This window comes from Pelophylax lessonae, assembly GCF_965119305.1.
Source record: "Pelophylax lessonae genome assembly, chromosome: 4".
In the NCBI taxonomy this organism is placed as follows: Eukaryota; Metazoa; Chordata; class Amphibia; order Anura; family Ranidae; genus Pelophylax; species Pelophylax lessonae.
Window position 1 is genome coordinate 305331089 of NC_138771.1, and position 26496 is coordinate 305357584.

Sequence of the window (26496 nt, forward strand, 5' to 3'; positions counted from 1 at the left end):
TAAAGACTGCAAAACAACACAAATACACATGAATTTATTAAAGAAACATGATACAAATGTGTCTATATGTTAAAAAGATTTAAGAAGAATTAAAGGGTGTGCTGTCCTCCCAGCACTGTTGTGGGACCTTGCAATTTAACCAAGTCTTGGTAGATATATTATAACTTACAACAAAATTATTTGGAATGATCCAAATATCCCGCAGCATGTGCTTTGTCCCTTACATAAAATGAGCACTTGGCTCAGTGAAGATTTTCTATGTGTATGCAGAGAAGTGGTAGTAAAAGAACTTGTATTGGTTTATTAAGGTTGGACAGTGGGCCATAGAAAAACATACACTGGGACTTTAAAGGTGCATGACCTCAGTCATTTTTATACACTTAAATATCTGATTTATCCATTTCTTTTTAGATACTGGTCTAACTCCAGCCAGGGAAAAATAGAGGCGTTTATTCCCTGCCCTCTCCCCTCTCTGCCATCCCCCTCCGAGGGTTCTCTTTCCTTCCCTCTGAATTTATTCAGATGTGGTGGTGTTTTTTTCTGAGAACTGTGGATTGCATAGCCATCCATAGGCATGGTATATGTACCTATTTGTAAGTAACCTCTAATAGCTTAACTCTCAATTAGTGTATGTTCCAATGTGTGTGGAATTATTGTAATATTGCAAGTTTCTAATTACTGTACTTATTTCAGAACACCTCTGAGTTCCTGAAGGAGCCTAATTGCAAAGCACGTCAAACTGAGCTATTCCCACATTTTTTTCACCTGTCTATAAATTGTTTTAATTATATCATGAAGCTATAGCAATATGTGAGATTAGGTATACAGAGGCATGTTACATATATCTATCGACGAATGGAATATTGTGTAACTGGCTGGTATGTTATGTTCAAATTTTAACATTCTCGTATTTTTAACGAACTGCTTTTACTGAGGTCATGCACCTTCAAAGTCCCAATGTAAGGTTTTTCTATGATTAATTGCTTTCTAAGGGATGTGGTGCTATTCTATAAAATCCACCAGGGTTTTTTGCTAATTCACATGGTCAAACAGTGGTGAATGTTTTTCCCTCTAGGCTGATGAGATATGATCTAGCCCTGTTCTGTCACATGGGTACTTTTAATGCCACACTTTTGGATAACATTCTGTATACATGTTTAACAAAGCAGTATGTATTTCAAGTATGGTTTTACACCTATATTAAGAAAAAAATGGAAACAATTCAATAGTTAGAGTAATGATCATCAGTAACAGGTTCTAAGCATGATGAAAAGAAGAACCAATCGCAATTAAATTATTGGCACTCAACTGATATCTATATTTTCTGTTTTCAGATAGGTGGGAAAATCCTAATTCTTTATTTTCTGTTTTATATCTTAGTTGTACAGGTTGTCACACATCCAATATGAAATTATATACAAGCCTCAAAGCACTCATTCATGAGTGTCAACTAGCAGAAAAGCTGCTTTGTTCCCCTTTCTCAAGTTGATCTCATGTACAGAAGGACAGGGTTTTTACCCAAGTGACTGTTCTCCCAGACAGTGACCATCCATTTGACGTTACAGATCTCCCAAAGATATGAGAAAATGGCAGCATAGGGTAGCTGTCTTCTTATGTGTCTGAGTAGTTTTAAGGTTGGTCTGAAGAGGTGTTTTTGGAAAAACCTTGCTCTGTAGTCAAGGATTAGAACAAGGCTGTAGATAAGAGTACAAATGGTTCCCTAGTAGGGTTGCCAGTCATCACGTATGTTATGTTTGGTTCACTGAAAACATCCCCAGCTTGCTCTCGCCAATAAGATACATTCCTTTTTGTGACGTACTCCTTATTTGCTCACATAGGGGGATATTTGGGGGCTTCCTTGTTACTAAGGTGGGCTTACAGCTTCTTATAAGTCCTCTATTCACAGATCCCTTCAAACACCAAGGTCCTCCCTAATACAGGGACAAGGTGCTTTGCCAGGGAGTCCCCTGAGACAACCCCATGTTGAGGTCATGTGGCCAGGTATGATTCATGGAGGGGGACGCATGCTCATTCCCCGATTTTCTGGCCAGGCTGCATGCTCCAATATGGGTCTAGTATGGATTTTAGGGGGGACATCATGCTTTTTTTGCCTGGGGTTCCCACTAAAATTATACAAGACTCAAAGGGTATGGTATGAAATATGGGGAGACCGCATGGAATTTTTTTGTTTTTCTTTTTAGGTCCCCCTTTAAATCCATACCAGACCTAAAAGGCCAGGTATGAATTTTGAAGGGGACCTCACACTGCTTTTTTCTCTTTTTTTTTTTTTTACACTAACCCCACTGTTTGTTTACATGAATAGGGATGAAACACTGCTTGTTAATATGCCAGCAGATGACCAGGGGGAAACTGTCACATTTAGCAGTGGTACTAAAACCACTGCTAAATGTTTCACTTCACTCTACAGCTGGTGATTCATTCAGCTAAACACCCATTTGTTCAGCCGTGTGCACAAGATTCTTCAAAGATTGCACACAGTGCATACGTTTTCCTCATAGTGTTTCCCCTGCAGGTCAAATGTTCTTAGCCTATTAAGTCTCATTGTTGAATGTTCTTAAGCTATTTTTCTCTTGTGGGTTGCTTCATTCACCTGGCGAAAGGCAACTAGAAAACATTTTTTTTACACATTACAAACATCAAAGGAATTATTTGTTATGCTACAAATTCTGGATGAATCCTCCACACACTGCTATACACCCTTTCTAGCAAACTATGCAATGAAAAACAGGGATTTTTAGTTCACACATATTGCAATACAAGCTTAAGCTGGCCAACTGTGTCAAAGTAATCCCTCTTATGGCAAGACCTACACTGCTTTTCCACTGTAAATACTACAGTGGACACCATAACAACCTGGGGCATAAATATACAAGGTGGGGGAGAGCTATTAGGTTCAGGTTATGCCCCACGTTGTCATGGTGTCCACTGTAGCATTTGCAGTGACAAAGCAGTGTAGGATTGGCCCTAAAGGTTATTACTTTGACGCAATTGGCCAGCTTAAGCATGTATTGCAAATATGTGTGAACTAAAAATCCCTGTTTTTCATTGCATGGTTTGCTGGAAAGGGTGTATAGCAAAGTGCAGAGGGTCTATGCAGAATTTGTAGTGTTAATATGTGGTCACACCCCTTTAGCACATTATAGATTAACCTCCCTGGCGGTATGATTCTGTCAGGAATTCTGTACCAAAAGCGGTACAATTTTTTTCATGGAAATTTGGCGTTATGTATTATAGGCCTACAATTCTTAGTAATTACTGACTTAAACCTGACCAAAACAAGACTCTAGTAGACATCCCAGATGTGATAAATTTGAAACACAAACGCATGAATTATAATCGAATCAATAATATAATTTTATTATATAATATATAATAAAATTATATTATTGATTAGATTATAATCCATGTGTTATATATTATATATATATGTGTGTGTGTGTGTATATATATATATATATATATATACATATACATATATATATATATATATATATGTATATATATATATACATATATATATGCATATATATATATATATATATATATATATATATATATATATATATATATATATATATATATATGCATATATATAATATAAAATGTGTTTGTGTTTTGTGCAACGTTTTTTTTTAATTTCCCTCCCTAGTTCCGCTCCCATGCAGCATTGCTGCTGCAGGGAACGGAACTAGGAAGTCCTCCTACCGACAGACGAGCGGGGGAGATCTCGGCTGGCGGTCACAGCAATGAGAGCTCATCGCTGGATCGCCAGGATAAGGTAAGACACTCCGCTGCGCTGTCTGCATAGCTCTGCCCATTCACCCCGAGCGTGACTCGGGGATACCGATAATAGCAGGAAATTTCTACCCCGAGTCATGCTCGGGTTTACCGCTAGCGTGGTTAAATACAATGACAAGCTATTGAGATTTGAGCACAGGTATACATTTCCTCTGTTATTTGTTAGGCTGACATGAATGTTGAGATATTTGCAAAGCTATTTTATATATATATATATATATATATATATCAGTCCTTTAGTTTCTTAAAAGCCCTTGTCAATGCATGCACATAGTTCATTGTGGGCTTTTGTTCTATGTCTGAAGCATCATAAACAAATATTTCTGGTAAGTGAAAACTTTGTCATGGTAACATTTTGTAATATTCTTGATTCCTTTTCGGTGATAAACCATTCAACAATAATATATCGTAGTGATACATGGCACACAAGAGCTCTGAACAATTTGATACCAGTGAGGAATGTGTCTACCAATGTTGACAACCATCCATATTCTGGATATCATTATTTTAGAAGTGGGCAATTTACACAACCTAATGTGGCACCTGAATTTTGGACACATTCATAATCAACCAATGTTTACAGTCCCCTGTGCATTCTTTTCAAAGCAGGATTAAAAATGTAAAAATGTTTTACTATACTGTGTGTCAGCACAACACATTGCTATGTTACAATGTACTGTATATTTGTTAGTATATGTTAAAGTGTAAAAGCCTTACTATATGTCACTATATTACATAACATTGTGAAAGCATAAAAACACCAACAAAAAATATTTCTATAGTTGCATTTTCAAAATGTAATGATTTAATAATACACTGCTCAAAAAAATGAAAGGAACACTTTTTATTCAGAGTATAGCATCAATTTAAGTAAACCCCTGGGATATTGATCTGGTCAGTTAAGTAGCAAAGGGAGTCATTAATCAGTTTCAGCTGCTTTGGTGTTAATGAAATGGGCAACAATGAGACAACCTCCAAAACAGGAATGGTTTTACAGGTTGAGCTCACTGACTTTTTTTTCCCTACCTGGTGCTCGCTTTGACTATATAAATGAATAGCAGCCCGCCTTCCAATCATATGCCCCTGATGAAGACATGTTGTCCCTGTGTCATCACGCATAGGGGAGGGGCAAGAACAGACAGAATGCTGCACTGAATGGGTCAGTGAGGCTGTCGGCTGCCACAAGCGGTTCGGGCTGTGGTTCTCACCACACCACCACAATATATTCGGGATTGAAGGCTGTTGTTAGAGTGGTGCACTATAGCACCTTTTAAATGTGAGTGCTTTTGATTTATTCCTTCAATAAATTTAATTTAAAAGGATGTCAGCACTATTGAGTTTTTTCTTTTCATGTGGTATACATATGATGGTTAATGGAAGGAGCTGTCTCCTGTGAAGGATCCACACCCAGGAAGGCTAAAACAGATTCCATTAAGCGCCTTTTGACTATAGCTTAATTGCTAAGTCGCACTGCATAAGGTGAGCGCCCACTCACAAGCAGGCACATAGTTTGCTGTGAAGAATTATCATTGTGTCACCTTGGAGCACTTGATCACTTGTGGCTTTATTGCCTGCACATACTCAGCACTATTGGCACTTTTTGGAAGAAGCTGCATTTGTACCAGCACTGGTTTAACAAGATTTTGCACATATGGACTTTGCATATATTTATTAATAGTGGTTATTTGCATATGCTCAGCACTATTGGCACCTTTGAAGAGGCCACTATTATACCTGCACTAATTCAACTAGGTTTGACTTTTTGCACAAATGGGACTTTTTTCACATATGTTATATTATTTGTAATTTCTTACCTTCACATTTGGCACTTTATTAATTCTTTAATACATTTTTCATTTATTTATTTTTTATATGGAAACTATTTATCCACACGAGTCCATTTAGCCTCTTTTAACACAATATCTATTGGTGTTTATAATTATTTATTTTTCATTTTATGATCATATATATTTGATGCCCACTGATTTTTTGGATCGTTTTAATCACCAATTTGGTTCACCATTTATTGCGCAGCATTTTTTGATAAAGGGTCCTGGGTTCCTCCTGGTGCATGACAATGCCTGGCCTCATGAAATGAGAGTAGAGTATTCAGCCAATTCCTGGAGGATGAAGGATTTGATACCACTGAATGGCCACCACGCTCGCCTGACCTAAATCCAATAGAACACCTCTGGGACATTATGTTTTGGTTTATTTGAGGCCACCAGGTTGCCCCTCAGTCTGTTCAGGAACTCAGGGATGCCCTGGTCCAGATCTGGGAGGAAATACCCCAGGACGCCATCCATCGTCTCATTAGGAGCATGCATCAACATTGTTAGGCATGCATATGAGCAAGTGGGGGCCATACAATCTACTGACTACCATTCTGAGTTGCTGCAATGAAATTTCAGCAAAATGGACTAGCCTGCTGCATAATTTTTTTTTCACTTTGATTTTCGGGGTGTGTTTCAATTCAGCTCTCTGTAGGTTGATAGTTTTCATTTCCATTAAACGATGTGGCATCCTTTCGGTCCTAATACATTGCCCAGTCCATATCAGTATAGATATCCAGCATGATATTTTTCCCCATTGAGATCTGATGTGTTTTCAAGGTGTTTTTTTAATTTTTTTTTTAGCAGTGTATAGCTGCATTCATGTATGTCTTTTGGCTGGCAAAGTTTTTCTTAAAAGGAGCCTATACCCTGGAAAGAAAAACTTTAAGCCCTTGCCTCGGCCAGGGCTTTCAGAGTCGCTGATAGGGGATACCACTGATCACATACCACATGTAGAGGGCCAGAGCACACAAGGGGCCGGTAGAACAGGGGGAATCGGTACAGCAGGGCAGGGGAGCAATTACAGAAGGATGCCTTGTGAGGCTCTCTGCAGCAGCTGAAAGCTGTTTTTTCTTCCTCCTGCCAGCTTTTAGCTGCTTCAGGGAGAGACACAGACACAGGGCATCGTTCTGTAATGCATAATAAATCCACGCCACGGATATGGGATTTAATTAGTTTGGATCAGCAGCAGGTACTATATCACAATAAGTGTGAAAATAAATGTCAGTTTAATAAAGACCACACTGAAAAAAAGCTCAATATGTGCAAAAAGTGCAAAACATTTTGTAAAGAATTATGAAATTTAAATAAAGTGACAATACGGTCCAGAATCAATAAAAAACAAAAAACAAAATGAGTGATTACTTTAAAATGTGTACAAAAAAACCCCCAAAGATACAGTCAGGTCCATAAATATTGGGACATCGACACAATTCTAGTCTTTTTAGCTCTATACACCACCACAATGGATTTGAAAAGACACAGACAAGATGTTGTGACCTTTTATCTGCTCCTTGCAAATGGCATAATGAGGGAATAACACACACCTGGCCATGGAACAGCTGAGCAGCCAATAGTCCCATTACTTTTGGTCCCTTAAAAAGTGGGAGGCACATATACAAACTGTTATAACTCCTTCACCTTTCACCTGATTTGGATGTAAATACCCTCAAATTAAAGCTGAAAGTCTGCAGTTAAAGCACATCTTGTTTGTTTCATTTCAAATCCATTGTGGTGGTGTATAGAGCCAAAAAAATTAGAATTGTGTCGATGTCCCAATATTTATGGACCTGACTGTATATACAGTATATCTACTGCAATAACAAAATGATATGATTGAAGTTCCATTCAACATTTGTTATTGCAGTAGATAAATACAGTATATCTTGGCACACATTTTAAAGTACCGTATTTATCGGTGTATAACACGCACTTTTTCCTCCTAAAAATGGAGGGCAAAACAGCAGTGCATGTTATACGCGATATATTAAAAAAAAAGGCCAGGCAGCGCTGAGAGGCAGAGGGGGGCAGGCCGGGCCAAGCAGAAGGAAGGATGAGGGGTCATTGCCATAGGAAGTCCCGCCTCCTATGATAGACAGCACAGTGGCCCAATGCCGGTATGTGTGACCTCTATCATAGCCGCCGGGACTTCAGATGATAGTGGCCGCTTGTCCTCCTTTCTCCTCTGCCCGGCCCGGCCCGCCCCCGCTCTGTGCAATGGTGCTGGCAAGGCTGCATTGGTGAACACTGCCCTGGCGAGACTGCATTGGTGGACACGGCGCTGGCGAGGCTGCATTGCTGGACACTGCCCTGGCGAGGCTGCATTGCTGGACACTGCGCTGGCGAGGCTGCATTTGCTGGACATGGCACTGGCAGGGCTGCATTGCTGGACATGGCGCTGGCGAGGCTGCATTGATGGACACTGCGCTGGCGAGGCTGCATTTGCTGGACACCGCGCTGGCGAGGCTGCATTGCTGGACACTGTGCTGGCGAGGCTGCATTGCTGGACACTGCACTGGCAAGGCTGCATTTGCTGGACACTGTGCTGGCAAGGCTGCATTGCTGGACACTGTGCTGGCGAGGCTGCATTTATGGACACTGCACTGGCGAGGCTGCATTTGCTGGACACTGTGCTGGCGAGTCTGCATTGCTGGACACTGCGCTGGCGAGGCTGCATTTATGGACACTGCGCTGATGAGGCTGCATTCATGGGCACTGGTGAGGCTGCATTTGATTTAAAAAAAAAGTTCTGAGTTCAAAGCTGTTTATTTCAAATTTAAGCTTTTTTTCTAAATTTTCCCTCCTAAAATTGAGGTGCGTGTTACATGCCGATAAATACGGTAATCACTCATTTTATTATATCTTATTGATTCTGGGCCGTATTGTCGTTTTTTTTTTATTGTATTGTTTATTATTTTAGCTGTTTATTTCAAATTTTAGCTTTTTTCCTAAAATTTCCCTCCTAAAATTGAGGTGCGTGTTATACGCCGGTGCATGTTATACGCCGATAAATCCGGCATTCACTCATTTTATTTTATTGATTCTGGGCTGTATTGTCACTTTTTTAAAATTTGAAGCCTAAATTGTAGCTGATTAATGATAAGAGAATGTAGGCGACTATTGACTCATAGAGCAACAGGGCAAATAGCCCTTTATTTAAATGTCGACTGGTTCACCGACCAATCAGATCCCCCTGAGGAAGACACGCCAGTCCCTGTGTCGTCACGCATAGGGGAGGGGCCAAAGCGGTGTTGGTGAGCAGATCGTGTGGCAGTGAGAGGAACGCTGTTCTTTGAGCTGAACAGCAAATATCCAACTGAGATTATCTGTCGGATTACCCGTGTACACGCTTTATCCTGGCTGAGAACCCACCTTGTGGGGTGGGGGCTACACGAGTGAAGGTAATAACCCTCTGACAAGCTGTTTTGTGAACAAATACACAAGGATTGTCATTTTACTTTTTGCACTGGTGATTGGGGACTTTTATCATCGATCATTCACGGAATACCTTTGTGATTTAATTTATATCACTTGTCATTTATTCTATGGATTTTATTCACAGATATTACATATTTTTTTTCAACACTTATTAGTTCATATAATTAGTCAATTGTCTTAAATTATCACATTTCATATGTATTCACAGATAATTTAAATTTTATTATATTTTATTTATTTTTCACCCATTTTTAATATTATTTAATTTCACACTTTCCACTATTAATTTTGCACTTTTAGAAGCTGTTTATATCAATGTTCATATGCATTCACGGATATTTTAATTTTATTTTTAGCGCCGCATTTTTAGAATTAAATATTTCAGATTCACTTACCACAAAGGGAGTGAATAGTGCAGGCAGCTAAACACACGGTATTTCACATAGTAGCTCGCAGGATCACCTATTATCATTTTTTGAAGATTTCATAATAATTTTTTACAAAATGATTTACACTTTTTGCACATATTGAGCTTTTTTCAGCACAGTCATTTATAAAATGACATCGTTATGTAATTGCCCCCCCCCCTGCACTGATCCCCCTCCTTGTCCTGCCTACATCTCATTCCCCTCTGTGTGCCCAGGCTCCCTTCCCGCAGCACTTCCCTGTCCCACCGGGTACACAGGGGGGATGCGTCACAGTCAGGATGGAGAGCGGGGGGAAGGGACTGCTAAATATGTAATTTACCAGCCCCTTCGTTTTCTGAATAAACAAAGTGAGTTATTGGTACTGATCACTCACACTGTTCTTTCATAACTAAAGCATAGAATTTATAAAAAAACAAGGGCCTCTGTCTCCTGTTTATTCATCTTCAGAAGCTGCAGAGAAAGCAATTGAAGAATCCGTGTCCTCAATTTCTTTCTCTGTCTCAAAGGTGAGATGTCAGTGGTCTGTTTAGACCCCTGATATATCACCAAAGCCCCCCAACAGCATTTAAAATAAAAAAAAAAATGTAGAAAGTAAAATATGAGAAAATTAAAAAAAAAAATTAAATTGTAAAAAAAAAAAAAAATTGTAACAAAACAAAGTTGAATGATTTTATACATATAAAAAAATAATAATTAAAAAAATGTAAAAAATAAGTTTAAAACATTTTAAAAATATTTAAAAAAAATTAAGGGCTCAGTCACACAGGTTCTCATGCCCATACAGTGTGAATGAGTGGTTTGTTTGTGCGGCTAGAGCCGTCTGTTACTCTATGAGGGTGCAGCGGCTGTATGATTTGGTCCTAATTTGATAAGTGTGCAGGTGTGAGTGAGTGGCCCCAAATACACAATGTCAGTGTTTGGAGGCCATACACCTGCATCCACACACCTGTCAAATGAGGAACTGAGGCTGTGTTCATACAGCTGCTGCGTCCCCATAGCGTAACATAGGCTGCCTGCACACAGCAATAGCCACATTACAAAAAAAAAAAAAAAAAAAAAAAAACTGATTTACTCTGTACAGGCCCTATCACACTTCTGAATGAGCCCCAAGACCCCATTTACACACAGAACTTGACTTTAAACTCTATACAGTATTATATTTTAGAATTAGCAGGGATTTTGTAAGGCATGTTAAGTTTGTGTCTGCTAATAATGATTTTAGTGTATTTTTAGCAAAAATATTGTTTTAATATTTTTGGGGGGTTGGAGGGGGGGGTGCTGTCAGATAGGCTGTATGGGACTCTATGATTTCTACCAGTAGCCCTCAGCCACCCCCTTCACTATCTAAACAAATTTTTTTTTTCAGCTGCTTTTCTGTGGCTTCACCCCCTCACTGCCACTATGTCCTACACCTGCAACCCCTTGAGATATCCTCATTACTTATCCCAGGAGGCTGCCAGTGCCTATTCACACAGCGGCAGGTGGACAGAACTGGCACATGTTATGGGGCCTGGCTGCCTGAATCCAGACAAAGAAGCTGGACTCCCAAAGACAGAGTGCACCAAGATAGTGACATAGGACACAAGTTACGACACCTGATCACAGGAGGACAATGCTTGATCTGCTGGGGTGTGAATATGCTTTCTAGTAAGAGCCCATCATCAAAGGTAAGAGCAGATGGGTGGGTGAAAAAGGGGGGAAGTTCCTCTTTCAATAAGCACAGACTGAATAATATGCATGCACTTTTTGAATAGTTTGCATCTTGAGGTCTGAGCCGGATCACCTAAACAAGGGGGTTTCCAAATTGCGGTCAGCAGGCCAAATGCATCCCACCTAACAATTTGTTTTACAGCCCTCTAATGTAAGAGGGAGACCCAGATGTATGGGAGACACAAATGGGGACCTGGATGTAAGGGGATACTATGATGGGGACCAGGTTAAAGGGGAGAACTCTGATGTATAGGGAACTCCTATATAAAAGGGACTTTGATGGGGTTTCAAGTTGGTATTCTTTGTTTTGTTTTACAGACGTCCTATGCTGATTACAAAAAAAAAGTATTCATGAATTTAAAGTTGATTAGTTCATTTTTTTTTTTTCGGCCCATACATATTTGTGAAATAACTAATGTGGCCCTTTTTGGAGACCCCTGCTCTAAACAATAACATAATGGTGGCTAATATTTTGCAGCTCTGACAAATACAAATCTTGGGATGTGTATGTGACAGCATATGTAAACACTTGCTGGACTAATTCAGGACCTGTTTAATGACGGAAATCAGAGTTACACAAATCATCATTCACAGTAAACTGAGCTTCTTCTTACCTCGCCTTCTGTATCTAATCTGCTGACTTCATCAGACATGCTTGTCAAATTACCAGCATGCAGCAAAGAGTCATCATCTTTTGAGGGACTGTTTGCTGCTTCCAAGTCATCAAAGAATATATTTATGTCCTTAACTCCTGGAATTAGGTAAACACAATCGATTTTTTAGAAATAAACACCTTAAACTGAAATTAATTAAATACAAATAAACAACATACATAATGCATTATCTGTGCTGCAATATACATTCAGGACCAAGATCACTTGTCCTCAAATTCTCTGTTAAAGAGGACCAAGCATAAGATAAATGGTACATGCATGCTAAGCAAGGTGCAGGTATTTATTATCATTTACAGAAATCACAGTAGTCCCATTATCAATGCCTTCAAGTCATTTTCTTTCCAGAATAAGGCAGCCATCTTTGTTTAAGCATTATTCACATTCAGTTTCTACTTCATGGTCTAAAATTATTTATCTAGATGTCACAGTCATGTCAGAAGCTTACTGAATATACTGCATTCTGACCTGTTTGTATACATGTCTTCTCATACAGATCCCCTCACTTACTACAAAGAACAAGGCCTCACTGCTTTCAGGAATCACCATTCCTAGGGTATTCTGACATCAACACCTCCTCTACTAAACATTAGTACAGAGGCTCAATGGGTATAGCTCACAATGCCATGTTTGCATTTAGTTTCTCATCTATTTTTATCTATGTTTTATATATGCACATTTATATTTGTGTGTATATGATTATCTAAATCTCTTTGTACCACCCTCCTAGGTTAGTGCTAGGAAAAAGCATCTAGCTGCTCCCTTTGCTTATCAGAGGAGCCTGATCTGTTAGTTTGCCTGTCACATGTTTCCAGGTGTGATGCACTGGGTCTGAGTGTCCCCACTGTATCCACAAAGGGAGTTTGTTGGACAATGGAGGAAACCAAGCGTCGTCTTTGGCGGGAGCAAAGTCCCAGGAGGAGGCGGACGGCTGTCTCTCCTCCTGCAGGTGTGAGGAAGGTGGTTCAGGCGGTCGGCCTAGTGAACCAGGTGTGGAGCTGAGCTGCAAAGGATCCAGAGTGCTGACGGTGATACTGCTGGAAGAGTCTCTTAGGAAAAACAGTGTCCGTGAGTACGAGGAGGTTTGCCTAAGGGTCGGCCCAGGAAGGGGGACCACTCCAGAGAAGTCACAGGGATCAAGGAGCTAGCTCACACAGGAAGTGTAACAGGAAAGGGGGTGCCGTGTAGTTGACCCTGAACAATAGGAACAGAGGGGGTGCCAGGAAGGGCCCTGAAGATTGTTCTGCAGTACTGTACAGTTTACCTCAGACAGTTCATTTTTTACTACTTCACTGCTACTGACAAGGTGAAGCAGCGGCCTAGCCGCATTATTCAGTCGTCCCAGCAAATTGTGCATAGTTGTTCAAGTTGGAGTATCCCATTCATTCCCTTCTCCCATTCAAGTTCTTAATAAAAAAACAAAAAACAAAGCTCCTAGACTGTTTCCTGACTGAGCCAAAATCACTTGGAAAATGTTGAACTGTCGTGCTGTTGCTAATGGTAACCCAGGGGAACCCGTAACCAGCAGCTCCCAAGGGAGTAGTGCTACATCTTAATTTTTTATTCATTTTTTTTGTTATTCTTCCATTTTTACCCATTTTTATTGTGACATAGGCTCTGTTCACATGTTGGCATCTCAGATCGCGGGCAGAATTGCTGCAATCCTGAATCATTGCAAATCGCGGGACGCCCGTGCGATTCTTGTGACTTGCAATGGAACCCCAAATGTGGCACGATTTTGCCACGATTGTCACTCAACTAATCGCGGTAAATCAAGCAAACAGACTCGCGGGACGCCTGTCGCCCAAAAGCAGTTCTTGTACCTTTTTTGGGCAACAGATGTCTCGCGATTCTGTTTGCGTGATTTTATTGTAATTCTTCGGGCGACAATCGCGGCAAAATCGCGTCACGTTTGGGGTGCCATTGCAAGTCACGGGAATCGCACGGGCGTCCCACAATTTGCAATGATTCGAGATGCCAATATGTGAACGAAGCCTTATTGTAAGGTTTACTAATATTTGATTCCAGTCAGTGTGTAATCGGTCAGGAATTACTTATATGCTACCATATACTATATACTAGATATTTTTATGGTATTTGATTTTATTTTACCTATCTACCCACTATTTGATTGCGTTGGGCACTATGGAATGATGAGATTGACCCATAATGGGTTGCTACCATTTGAGTCTGTACACCATATATACAGTATCTCACAGAAGTGAGTACACCCCTCACATTTTTGTAAATATTTTATAATATCTTTTCATGTGACAACACTGAATAAATGACACTTTGCTACAATGTAAATTTGTAAATGTACAGCTTGTATAACAGTGCAAATTTGCTGTCCCCTCAAAATAACTCATAACACACAGCCAATAATGTCTAAACTGCTGGTAACAAAAGTTAGTACACCCCTAAGTGAAAATGTCCAAATTGGGCCCAATTAGCCACCCCGCCCCCCCCCCCCCCCCGGTGTCATGTGACTCATTAGTGTTACAAAAAATATTGACACTTTGGGACCAATTTGGACATTTTCACTTAGGGGTGTACTCACTTTTGTTGCCAGCGGTTTAGAAATTAATGGCTGTGTGTTGAGTTATTTTACACTGTTATACAAGCTGTACACTCACTAGTTTACATTGTAGCAAAGTGTAATTTCTTCAGGGTTGTCACATGAAAAGATATAATAAAATATTTACAAAAATGTGAGGGGTGTACTTATTTTGTGAGATACTGTATATACTATAAATAAAAGAATACTAAACCATGTGCAAGGAAAATTAACTTGGATTAATTACCTCCAGTTGTCATTGTGGGGGTGGCAGTGGTTGAGTTGAGTGGGTCCAATCATTTCTTCTTTTCTCTGCTGCAAGTGGACTATGGCACTTGCATTTCCTTAGATTGTTTATATAGCTGTTATAGAATTAAATCTACAGTGCTGTGAAAAGCAATTGTCCCATAAACCGCCCCCCTAAACCTCATAACTGGTTGCGCAATAACTTACAATGAGTCTTTCACATTGCTGTGGAGGAATTTTGGCCCACTCTTTGCAGAATTGTTTTAATTTAGCCATCTTGGAGGGTTTTCGAGCATGAACTCATTTAAGTCTGGACTTTTCCTAGGTCACTCCAAAATCCAAAACTCCAAATTTGTTTTTTGTTTTTTGTGAACCATTCAAGGGTGGACTTGCTGATGTGTTTCAGATCATTGGCCTACTGCATAACCCAAGTGCGCTTGAGGTAAGGAACTGAACGGCTGGACATTCTCCTTCAAGATTTTCTGGTAGAGTACAGAATTCATGGTTCCATCAATTAGGGCAAGTCTTCCAGGCCCTGAAGCTGCAAAGCAACCCCAGATAATCACACTACCAACACCATGTTTGACTGTTGGTTTGATGTTTTTTTTCTGAAATGCTGTGTTAGTTTTACACCAGATGTAACAGGATGCACACCTTCCAAAAAGTCTCATCAGTCAACAGAATATTTGCCAAAAGTCTTGGGGATAGTCAAGATGTTTTTTAGCAAATATGAGACATTTGTGTTTTTTTTGGTCAGCAGTGGCTTTCGCCTTGGAACTGTCCCATTGATGTCATTCTTGCCCAGTCTCTTTCTTATTGTTGAATCCTGAACATTGACCTTTACTGAGGCAAGTGAGGTCTACAGTTCTTTCATGTTGTTCTGGGTTCTTTTATGACCTCCTGGATGAGTCATAGTTGCGCTCTTGGAGTAATTTTGGTAGGTAAGCCACTCCTGGGAAGGTTCACCACTGTTCCAGATATTCTCCATTTGTGGATGATGGCTCTCACCGTGGTTTGCTAAAGTCCCAAAGTCTTAGAGATAGCTTTATAACCCGTTCAAGACTAATGCATGTCAATTACTTTGTATCTCATCTGTTCTTGAATTTCTTTAGAGTGCGACATAATGTGTTCCTTTTTTAGATATTTTAGTGTGCTTCACTTTGTCAGACAGCTTCTACACAAGTCATTTCTTGATTCAACAGGTCTGGCAGTAATCAGGCCTGGGTGTGGTAAGTGAAATTTAGCTCAGCTTTCCAAAAAATGCGGTAAATCGTCATAGTTCACTTATGATTTAGCAAGGGGGGGGGGGGGGGGGAATTGCTTTTTCACATATGGTCAGGCAGGTCTTTTTCCCTTAATAATTGAAACCATCATTTAAAAACTGCATTTTGTATTTACTCTGGTTATTTTAGTGAAATATTAAAATGTATTTGATGATCTGAATCATTTAGGTGTGATATATATAAAAAATTTAAATTTAGGAAGGGAGCAAATACTTTTTCACAGCACTGTGTTTTTGGAAAACAGAACAGTATTTCATACTGTCTTAGTTGATGCCTTGTCTTAGAATTGGTTGTGGGCCTACACCGCTCAGCATTTTAGTTGGGGGTTGGCGCACACCAACCTTTAGTTTTACTGGTTTATTTTTTATCTGGATTATTTGTTTTAATAGTTCCTATTTAAGTGACAGCAATTTGCAGCTAGTACTACAGCGGTCAATTTGTTTATACTTGACAGATGACTTTTGTTCTATATACGCTTTTGATTTGTATGTGGCTTTGTCTAGATTTATTTAGTACTAGATCATCAGAGTTTGAACATTATTACTCTTGTACTCATTTTTATGGTTTTTGTAAACTTCCTTTAGGCTGGGTTCACTCTGATGAGGCCGCGGGTCACAACAGGTGTCTGGCGCGTTTCAGGTGTGAATCAGGTCCAAAATTTTGCCTGAACTTGCACCTGAAACAGAGCCAAAGACGCAGAGGACACTTTTCCAATGCAGACCACTGCCACTCCGGAGTTGTGTGAACTGGCTCCATTGGGAGCCAGTCACACCCTCCTGTCATGCGAATTGGATGCGGGTAAACCCGTATCCAATTCGCATCAGTGTGAACCCAGCCTTAATAAAAACCATAGATGATAAAAAAAAAAACAAGATTTCTGCTTGCAAGGGACTAGATGATTAAAGTCAGCATGGTTTCACCTAATTTACTAAGCTAAATCAAAACCTACTTTAGTAAGTGATTTACTCCTTAGTAAATTCATTCTAATGTCTCTCCGAAAGCCGGGGCAGCTAAAGAGCAGCAATGACAATGATAGTTAAAGTAAATCTGTAGTGGATTCCCCTTGCAAAATTGTATGCAAGTACCAAGGGAACTTCCATGCTTGTTATGACCAAGTCTGTTATGACATGCAATTTATGTGAATGGAAATTGTTATTTATATTAAAAAGATATAACAAAGTATAGATTTGACAATAGGGCCTAGAGGAAGTTATGTAACATATGTCTGTACATCCAATAGTGGTACTTCTATTAGCATTTATATGTGAGAACAGGAAAAGTGTACATTGGTATATTTGTATACCAACAGGTGGAGCTAAAAGTGGAAATTGCCACAAGACTCTGACCGGTCATTTAAAGCAGCCTTTTTCAATCAGGGTGCTGCAGCACCATTTTTCCCCAGGGTGCTGCAGCAGCCTTTTTCCCCAGGATGCTGCAGCACCCTGGGGTGCCTTCTGGGTTCTTAAGGGGTACCTAAAAATACCTAAAAATTGCTAAACAAAATATGTAACAGCCACACATGGGTGGATTAGGTCTGCCTTTTTGTCCCACAAAGCCTCAGGTGTTCATTGCGCAGCATTACAACCTTGGGCACCATGTGGCCCAGTCACTGGTGTCCTAACAACCGATGATATCATTGGTTCATGAGGAGCAAGGTGGGCGCATGAACTCCATCCTAGTTTGCCCTTTCGCTGCCCCTCTCTGTCAGCACTGTGGTCACTTTAGCTGAGTGAGGGAGAACAGAGACGCTTGAATACTGGTCAATACCAGTGTGCAAAAGTGTACTTGCTTCGTAAGAATAAATCACCTGTAATGTTTGGTGTCATACACATGTCGATGCTGCTGTGATAGGTAAAACAATTTGTTTTGTTTTTTTATATTTTAAAATAGGGTGCCTCAAAACTTCATAATTTTAAAGGGTCCCTTGAATGAAAAAATGTTAAGAAACATTGATCTAAAGCCATTTTTACATTTACATTTCCTATGCCCCTTTATATTGGAAGAACAGTCTGTACCTGGATAATGAATCTCAGTGTTTCCATTTGATAGTGCACACTTGCCAGAGGAGGAAGCCTCCATCCTTATTGACCTTCGAACAGGCGGTAGTGAGGAATGTCTGACGACAATGTGATCGTTCGGCACGGACTGACTCTCCACACTTTTCCTTTGATGAATCTGCACTTGGTTTTTAGACCCATGAATGGATATGCTTATTCCTAGAAAAGAAAATATATGTGTTGCAAATAAGGCGATAGAATACAATGGGAGATCTTTCTGAAAAATGTAGCAGGGAGGTTTCCTGTAAAAAAAAAGCTAATTTGTGCGCAAAATTAAAAAGAAAGCATAAAGCTGCTCTTGAATGGATTTAGCTGTGTATCTGTCTGCTCTTATTCACTTTAACCTGCCCACAGATTTAGTTTAATCTAAATTTAAAGAAGATCTAAACCCAATCACTAAAATCATGTACAAGCTTTAACACAGTAATGGTATTTCAAAGGTTGCTTTCATTCTTTATAAATCTTCAGTTTTCACCAAGTTTAAAAAAATCTTCAGTTTTTATTACCATAATACCTGGTGATCCTGCAATCCTGAATCCTCTTTCAGGCACTTCCCGACAGCTGTTTCCTAATCGTTCCAGACTGACACATTTTCCCCTGGTGGAGATTGTGCTGACACATACTGTGCGGACAGGATCTGCCATTGTAATTATCAGGAAGCTAGTCCAGAGTAATTATATGTAGTCAATACTAAAGCGAGTGCATATAGAATGGAAGTGGCTGAAAAGGGCTGCTCCTGATTTTTTGCACCTGACAACGTTGACTTCTGGTTCCCTTATCCTGGCTCATCTAATTACCTGCTCTGGCTTCCAAACCCTGGCTTATGTTTTTGACTACGTTCCTGAACTGTTGTTAGTTTTGCTATTACATTTAAAGTGTGATTTTAACTGCATTTATTTGTCTCTGCCTGGTTTATGGTTCCTGGCAATTTCAAAGAATTTGACACAATAACATTCCCCTGGGATATATGGTTTAACACCTGCAGTATTTTGAATACCAGTAATTACCAGAACTGAACTGTATTTACCTAGCAACAGAATATAAAGGCAGTCCTAACTTATTGTAAAAGTCCCTGTTTTACCCCATTGGCCAGTGACTGATGAAAAAAAAAACAGCAACGTTGGGGCCCCTGAAGAAACTTTAACAGTTCCCAGCAGACAGCAGATGAACTTGTATTATGTTGGTCTGTTACAAGACCCAGGGTGCCATTTTCTGGGTCTCTGGACACATACTCTGGTTTTGGTTAGGAATTGCTTTGTTGTCTTTCTTTCAATTCTGCTGAGACAGTCCCTTCTTTCCTTCCTGACAAGTCGTAAAAGTGCTCTCCAGTACATTGTGATCTCACCAGGCACCCAAATCGCACCGCGCACCCTCCCAGGGAGAAAGTTCACACTATCTAAGGCAAGATGAATGCCCTCTTTGCTTCTCCCAATTGTGGTTAGCTATGGCAGGGTTCTGTTCAGCCAGGGGCAGCAGCCCAGTCTTTTTCCTAAACACTTGTTTGCTTCCAGACAATCCTCCCCCCTTTCCTCATCAGCCCGCAGACCCACTTCTCCTTGCTCTGTTGCATCAGCCAATCAACTCCAGAATTGAAATAGACCCAGCCAATGGCTGCCTCCTGCACTGGAGACAGTCCATAGAAGAGCATAGAAAAGTGATCTCCCCCCCAAAGATGACAGCTGCACTTCTGCATCAATGAATATTCAGTTCAACCCTGTCTACACTGCAGGTGGACAACACAGAAGCAACAAAGAAAGAAGTTCCACAGCAGTTATCAGCCACAGTTCAGATTACAATTTTACTATAGATCTTCTTTTAAATAGGGTAGATATACAATATAGACTAATGTGATTGATAATTTAATTGTAATGTAATTGATATGTCACTTCTTTTCTGTGGGTTTGAAAAACCTTTCAGCAAAGCTCATGAAAAACCTATAGCCTCATTCACACAGGGCGTTTTTACAGCTGCTTTTAGGAGCATCAGACTTTTTTTTTTTTGCAGCTAAAAAATGCCCCTCCATCTTATTGTATGGCCTCGTTCACACAGTGCTAAAGGCTGCTAGACGCAGCCTAACAATGCATACAACGTTTAGCCGCGTCATGCGTTTTTCCTTTTTGACATGTCAAAATCAATGGTTCCCTATAAGAGGGCATTGATTTGAATGGAAGTCGCATCCAGTCGGAGCATGATGGATCTCTGAGGATCTTGAAGGGAAACTCCACGCCAAAATGAAAAAAAAAAAACACGTTGGGTCCCCCCCCCCCCCCCCCCAGGTTCCCTAACAGGCCATTTAAAGCGGTAGTATACCGCTTTTTGACACTTTTAACTACAGGTACAATTAATATCTCCTAAACCGGCATGGTTTAGGAGATATTTGCAGTGCATGCAGCCACTCACGCGAGCGGCGTATGCGCTCTGAAGGTCCGGGGGGACCTTCAGCTTTCCTTGCCGGGAGCTTGCCGGAAAATCACTCCCGCGCGCATGCGCGAGAGTGATGTCATCGCGGCTCCGGCCAATCACAGTGCCGGAGCCGCCGAACCCGGAAGAGATGCCGAGGGATCATGGCAGCGCCCGCAGAGGTGTCCAGGGGTCCGTGTCGGGGCTTCGTTCTAAGGTAAGTAATACATAATGAGCTAGTATGCGTTTTTTTTTTTGTTTTTCATTATGATAATTCTAACATAAGGAGCTGAGTGTCACCAGTATTATACATTATATTACCAAAAGTATTGGGACGCCTGCCCCTACACGTACATGAGCTTTAATGGTATCCCAGTCTTAATCCGTAGGGTTCAATATAGAGTTGTCTCAACCTTTGCAGCTATAACCGCTTCCACTCTTCTGGGAAGGCTGTCCACAAGGTTTAGGAGTGTGTCTATGGGAATGTTTGACCATTCTTCCAGAGGCGCATTTGTAAGGTTAGGCACTGATGTTGGATGAGAAGGCCTTGCTCGTAGTCTCTGCTCTAATTCATCCCAAAGGTGATATATCGAGTTGAGGTCAGGACTCTGTGCAGGCCAGTCAAGTTCCTCCACCCCAAACTCGCTCATCCATGTGTAGCTGCTGGTTACGGGTTTCCCTGAGTTACTCATAGCAACAACTTGACAATATAGCGTATTCTAAGTAATTGGCTCAGTCAGAAAGCAGTCCAAGGGTTTGGGTTTTTGTTGTTTTATTGGAGAACTGGGATGGGAGAAGGGATGAGTGGGATACTCCAACTGAATAAACTATGCACAATTGCTGGGGCTTCTGAATAAAGCTGCTTCACCTTGCCAGTAAGTGAAGAAGAATTAGATGAACTGTACTGTACTGTAAATCACTCTTCAGGGTCTTACTCGGCACCCCCTTTGTCCCTACTCTTCAGGGCCTGCACAGAGTCCTGACCTCAACCAGATAGAACACCTTTGGGATGAATTAGAGCACAGACTGCGAGCCAGGCCTTCTCGTCCAACATCAGTGCCTGACCTCACAAATATGCTTCTAGAAGAATGGTCAAACATTCCCATAGACACACTCCTAAACCTTCTAGACAGCCTTCCCAGAGTTGAAGCTGTTATAGCTGCAAAGGGTGGGCCAACTCAATATTGAATCCTACGGACTAAGACCGGGAGGCATCCCAATACTTTTGGTAATATAGTGTGTGTGTGTGTATATATATATATATATATATATATACACACACACACAGAAAGTTTTTGCCTTTTATTTCTATTTTAAAATAATTGGGTTGTTTTATTGTTTTATAAGGTAAGGGTCCGCATATACTTTAACATTTCATTTTGGAACAAGTGGACTTTTCTGAACAAAAAAAAAAACACACCCACTGTTAAAACATTTTTGTGCAGAAGAAATTTCCACCCTCTATTTTCCAATTTTCCATCCCCCCATTCTTGCTCCTTCAAATTTTCTCATCACTGAGGTCAAAGCAAATGTCATTTTGACCCCAATAATAATTACAAAAGTAGCACTGCCCCCTAGAGGACTGCTGGATAATACACTTTAGGGATTCCCCTAGGTTACCCATAGCAACTGCTTGCAGAAACGTAACGCTTTAGGTTTTTGGCTCAGTCAATGATCGGTCCAGGGGTTGTTGTTTTTGTGGTTTATTTTAATTGGGATGGGAGAAGGGATCAGTAGGATACTCCAACTGTTACCTATTCACAATGCTGAGGACATCTAACTTGAGAGTGCGGCAAATCCGCTGCTTCATCCTGCCACTTGAATGAAGATATGGTAAGTATTGCTATGGTACTTCTCTTCAGGGTACTCCCTTAGTACCCCCTTTCTATCTGTGCTAGCTGACCCCCGTCCACTGACTCTACACTTTGGAGTGGTCCCCTTCCTGGGCAGACCCCTGGGCAAATTCATCTGTACTCAAGGACCCTGTTTTTAAAGATTCACTGATGCCCCAACTCCTGTAGTCAGCTTCTCCTGGACCTCTGGGTTCAGCCTCACATACACTGGTTCGCCAGGCCCACTGCCTGTGATCACCACCAACTGTTGCAAAATAGGAGGCAGCCGCCACCCTCCTTCTGGGCCACCAAAGACCCCTGCCTCATGTGCCCGTGGCTTTTTATAACCTGTCACATAATGCACCACTGTCTGTGCTAACCCCTGGGACAGTACAAAAAGCATGTGAATCATTGGCCAGGTTTCCTCCAGCATCCACTGTACCTCCCCACTGGACACTCCCTAAGACCAGATGAAAATACACTGGGCATACTGAGCAGACCTAACTACCAATCCTGCTCCCTGACAGGGCCGCCATCGGGGGGGACAGCCCATACACATGTAGGGGGCCCAGGCGAGCGGGGCCCTGGTGTTCCACCACTCTGGGGGGGGCACACTATGTCTTTTGATGTATGGCCGCTCTGTTTGGGATTTCCACCCATATCAGTGGCAGCATCTTGTTTAGGCGCTGCGCGTGGGCAGGAATTCTCCTTGCATGCACAGTTGAGAGTAGGGCATGATGCCAACTTCATCCCAACCCCCCCCCCACCCCCCCTCCCAAACCCAACACCACTGTTCCCATCCACTGCTACTGACATTTGCAACCTGGCCCCATGCTTCCTGTACACCTGGATGGAGGAGAGGAGGGGGGGGGGGGGCAGGCAGCATATAGAGGAACGGATCACTCCACTTACCTGCTGCATCTGTTAAATCCTCACTTCTCCTCTTCTCCCTCCTGCAGGCATTTAGTGGCCAGGTGGTGAGGCCCAGGGGGGCCCAGGCTTAAAGCTGTGTAAGGGGTCCCAAAATTTCTGATGGCTGCCCTGCTCCCTGATAAGCAGAGTGCACATAGGTTTTGCCTGCTGATCTTCTGATTAGCAGATAGAACCAAAACTACTCTTTCTGCCTAGCACCTGACTAGGAGGGTGCTACACAAAATTTAACAAATGTTCTCAAAAGAAAAATTCTGAACAAGCTTCTACTAGTACATAACCAGCTTTACATTTTAACATGGGTGTGAAATGCTTGATATCTCATACGGGGTTTTATTGCTCTCTATTGGGGAGTTTTCTCATTTGCTTACCCTGTGATTACACAGAAACTGAGAAATAATCTACATCTAAAAATCCCAGTAAGGTTATAAACCTTCCCCATGCTATCCAAATCTACAAAGAAAAAAAAAAAAATTTAGCTGAAAAATGAACTTTAAGGAAGCATAAAAATATTGTTGAATATATTCCAATCTTGGCTACACATCTTTTCAAAGAATTCTCAAATACATAATTTGCTTGATTGAATTTAAACTGTTAATGTACAGTTTATCCCTTCTGTCAGAGACAAGTGTATGAGACTACTATCAATAAGTTCTCTGTCTGGCAATTTGTCGGGATAAAATATAGCCATTAGCAAAACAATGTAGTAAAAGCTACTCTTGTTTATAATGCAGTTAATGCATCTACCAAGAACTGGGTATGAAAAAAATCAGTATATTAGTAAGGCAAAACACTGGTGGATTTTTGTAGCCACTATTTTTACAAAATCGTATAATTATAGGAACCCACATACCTCACTACTTGCAATTTTAGGGTCTGGACAATGAATGAGATGTTTAAAGAGAACTAGTCATCACTGAGCATCTGTAAAAATTTGAATCACAACTACTACATTATATATTTTCAATGTGAGGTTGAAAATCAGTCTGTAAGTGTGTCCTATCTCCTTCCCTAACTCAATGTTGACATTGAAAAAATCATTATAATAATCAAGATTATTGGAAATAAAAGTAAAGCATTTGTTAATTGACAATTTCACCCTCTTTCAGCAGCCTATTGGAATGTCAGAAAAATTGGAAAAGGAGGAAACATGGACTTTGCAGGCACTGGGTACTTAAAAATCACATTTTATTATATAATGCATTTAAAATCATCAAGTAAAAACACAAAAAAACATATAACAAGAATATCCCATAAACAGGGGAACATAAAATACAAAGTTGACAATTCGGTGATTACACTGTTGGTACTGCTGGACAATTATACAAACACAGTAGAGTATGTCAGTAATAATACTTCACATCGAAACGATCATAGTCGCAGGCGACAAGGAATGGTACTGTCTTCCCGGGAGGATCGAGCGATATATATTAACAGTAGATCGTACAATTCCTTTAAACCATATTGCTCGACATGTTTCGCCTTAAGCTTCCTCTAGGAGCTAATGGTAGTCACATTGGAATGTCACATATGAGCCCTAAACCAGCCTTTATTGGGCCATTACAGCTTGATATTAGGCTAAAATTTCTGCTCCGACAGGAAGAGAATACAAGTGAAAAACACATACACAGGTATCCCTGGAAGCCATGAATACACAGTTAGACCAAGGAAAAAGTGGAGATTCAAATTCTTACATATGTGAATTTCTAGTTTTCATAAAAGAGATCATAGGATTGTAACACGTCTCCCAGACAACTAATGTCTGAGACAAAATGTTTGCCCAAGCTGGACTTCCTGAATTGTTTTCAAAGTAATTATTGTTCTGGGGATGCCTGCTCAGTAATACTATGATACTTTATTATCAATTTGTCAGGGCTGGGCTCGCAGCAGCTCTCTTCTCTGTGCTCAGGCTGCTCAGCTGTCGGATAATTGTCAGCATTCATTGTTTCCTTAGTGGATCACCTGGTTATCATTATCTGCTTGTCAGTCCCACCTACAGCTAGCACCTTCTGGCTGTTTAAGCTGTCTTGTCCATTCCTTTCCTTCCTTCACCTTGTCAACATATCCAGAGTTTTTCTGCTGTCTTCCTGTAAAAAACTTTGCCCGGCTGACGTCCCTTCTGGTTCCTGATCCTGTTACTCTGCCTCCAACTACGCTGATTTCTGGTTTCCTGATCACTTGCTCGTCCGACTTCCCGTTTTAGCTTCCGACTCCTGGCTTATGTTTACTGTTCTGTACCATTTTTAACCATTACATTTAAGGTATGATTTTACTGATTCATGGTTCCTGACAGTAGGCTAAGGCCATGAATTTAGAAGATGCAGGCAATCCACCTATTGGTAATAGTTTTTCCAGATTTGATGAGCAGAGCCACCGCATGGATCAGTTTACCATAGCATTACAGATGCTCCTGATTCATACTGCTCACCTGGTTCCTCCCACTGTGGCTGTTCTGATACAACTAGTGTTGCAGGCCATTCCTGCTGCTGTTCCAGTCTCTGTGCAGGCACCCACCTCCAATATTACCTCTGTAAGAGGTATGACTGGTTCCTCCCGCTTCCCCAGCATTTTGGGAGCGATCCAATTCAATGCAGAGGGTTTCTCAACTAGGTTGGGATATTCTTTGAGATGCTGCCCCAGACAATCTCCATGGACAGAAGCAAAGTAGGCTTCATTATTTATTTTCTTTCTGATAGAGCCTTGACCTGGGCAAACCCTCTTTGGAAGATGAAAAAACCCATTGCTCTGAGTTACCCTAAGTTTGAGGCTTCTTTTAAAAGTGTATTTGATGTTCCCGCTCGCTCCACTTCTGCTGCCAAGAGCCTCATGTCCATCAAACAGAGTATGAGAACTAATGCCAATTACGCCATTAAATTCCATATCCTGGCAGCAGAGGTTACTTGGAACAATGAGGTCCTCGTGGCTGCTTTTTCTCATGGTCTCTTGGATAACAATAAAGATGAGATAGCAGCCCGAAACATACCTATGAATCTGGATAAGTTATTCACATTTGCCATTCTTATTGATTCTAGACTCTAAGAGAGACCTTCCTTTAAGGAGCGCTTGCGGAAGCCTCCTGTACATTTAGCTCTGAGCTTCACATTCCCACCCTTGCCTCCCTCACTTCCTATGCCTCCTGTTACTGAGTCTGCCAGTGAAGTAGAACCCATGCAGTTGGGCTTCATTTGTCTCTCTGCAGGAGAGGGTCTTTAGGAGGAGGGAGAGATTGCGCCTTCATTGTAGCAAGGCAGGTCACGTATTGAAGTCTTGTCTTACCCGTCCGGGAAACGCCC

The 26496-nt window shown here is 41.0% G+C and overlaps 1 protein-coding gene across 3 annotated transcripts in view; it reads right to left on the minus strand.

Moving 5' to 3' along the window:
• ANO4 (anoctamin 4) overlaps positions 1-26496 on the minus strand; it is a 339157-nt gene that overhangs the window by 125233 nt on the left and 187428 nt on the right. For all 3 annotated transcript variants that reach the window (XM_082254744.1, XM_082254745.1, XM_082254746.1), the window contains 2 exons: positions 18000-18200; positions 11842-11978 (listed from right to left, as the gene is read on the minus strand). In XM_082254744.1, the coding sequence (XP_082110870.1) occupies positions 11842-11978; positions 18000-18200 (338 nt within the window). The remainder of the gene's footprint in view (positions 1-11841; positions 11979-17999; positions 18201-26496) is intronic.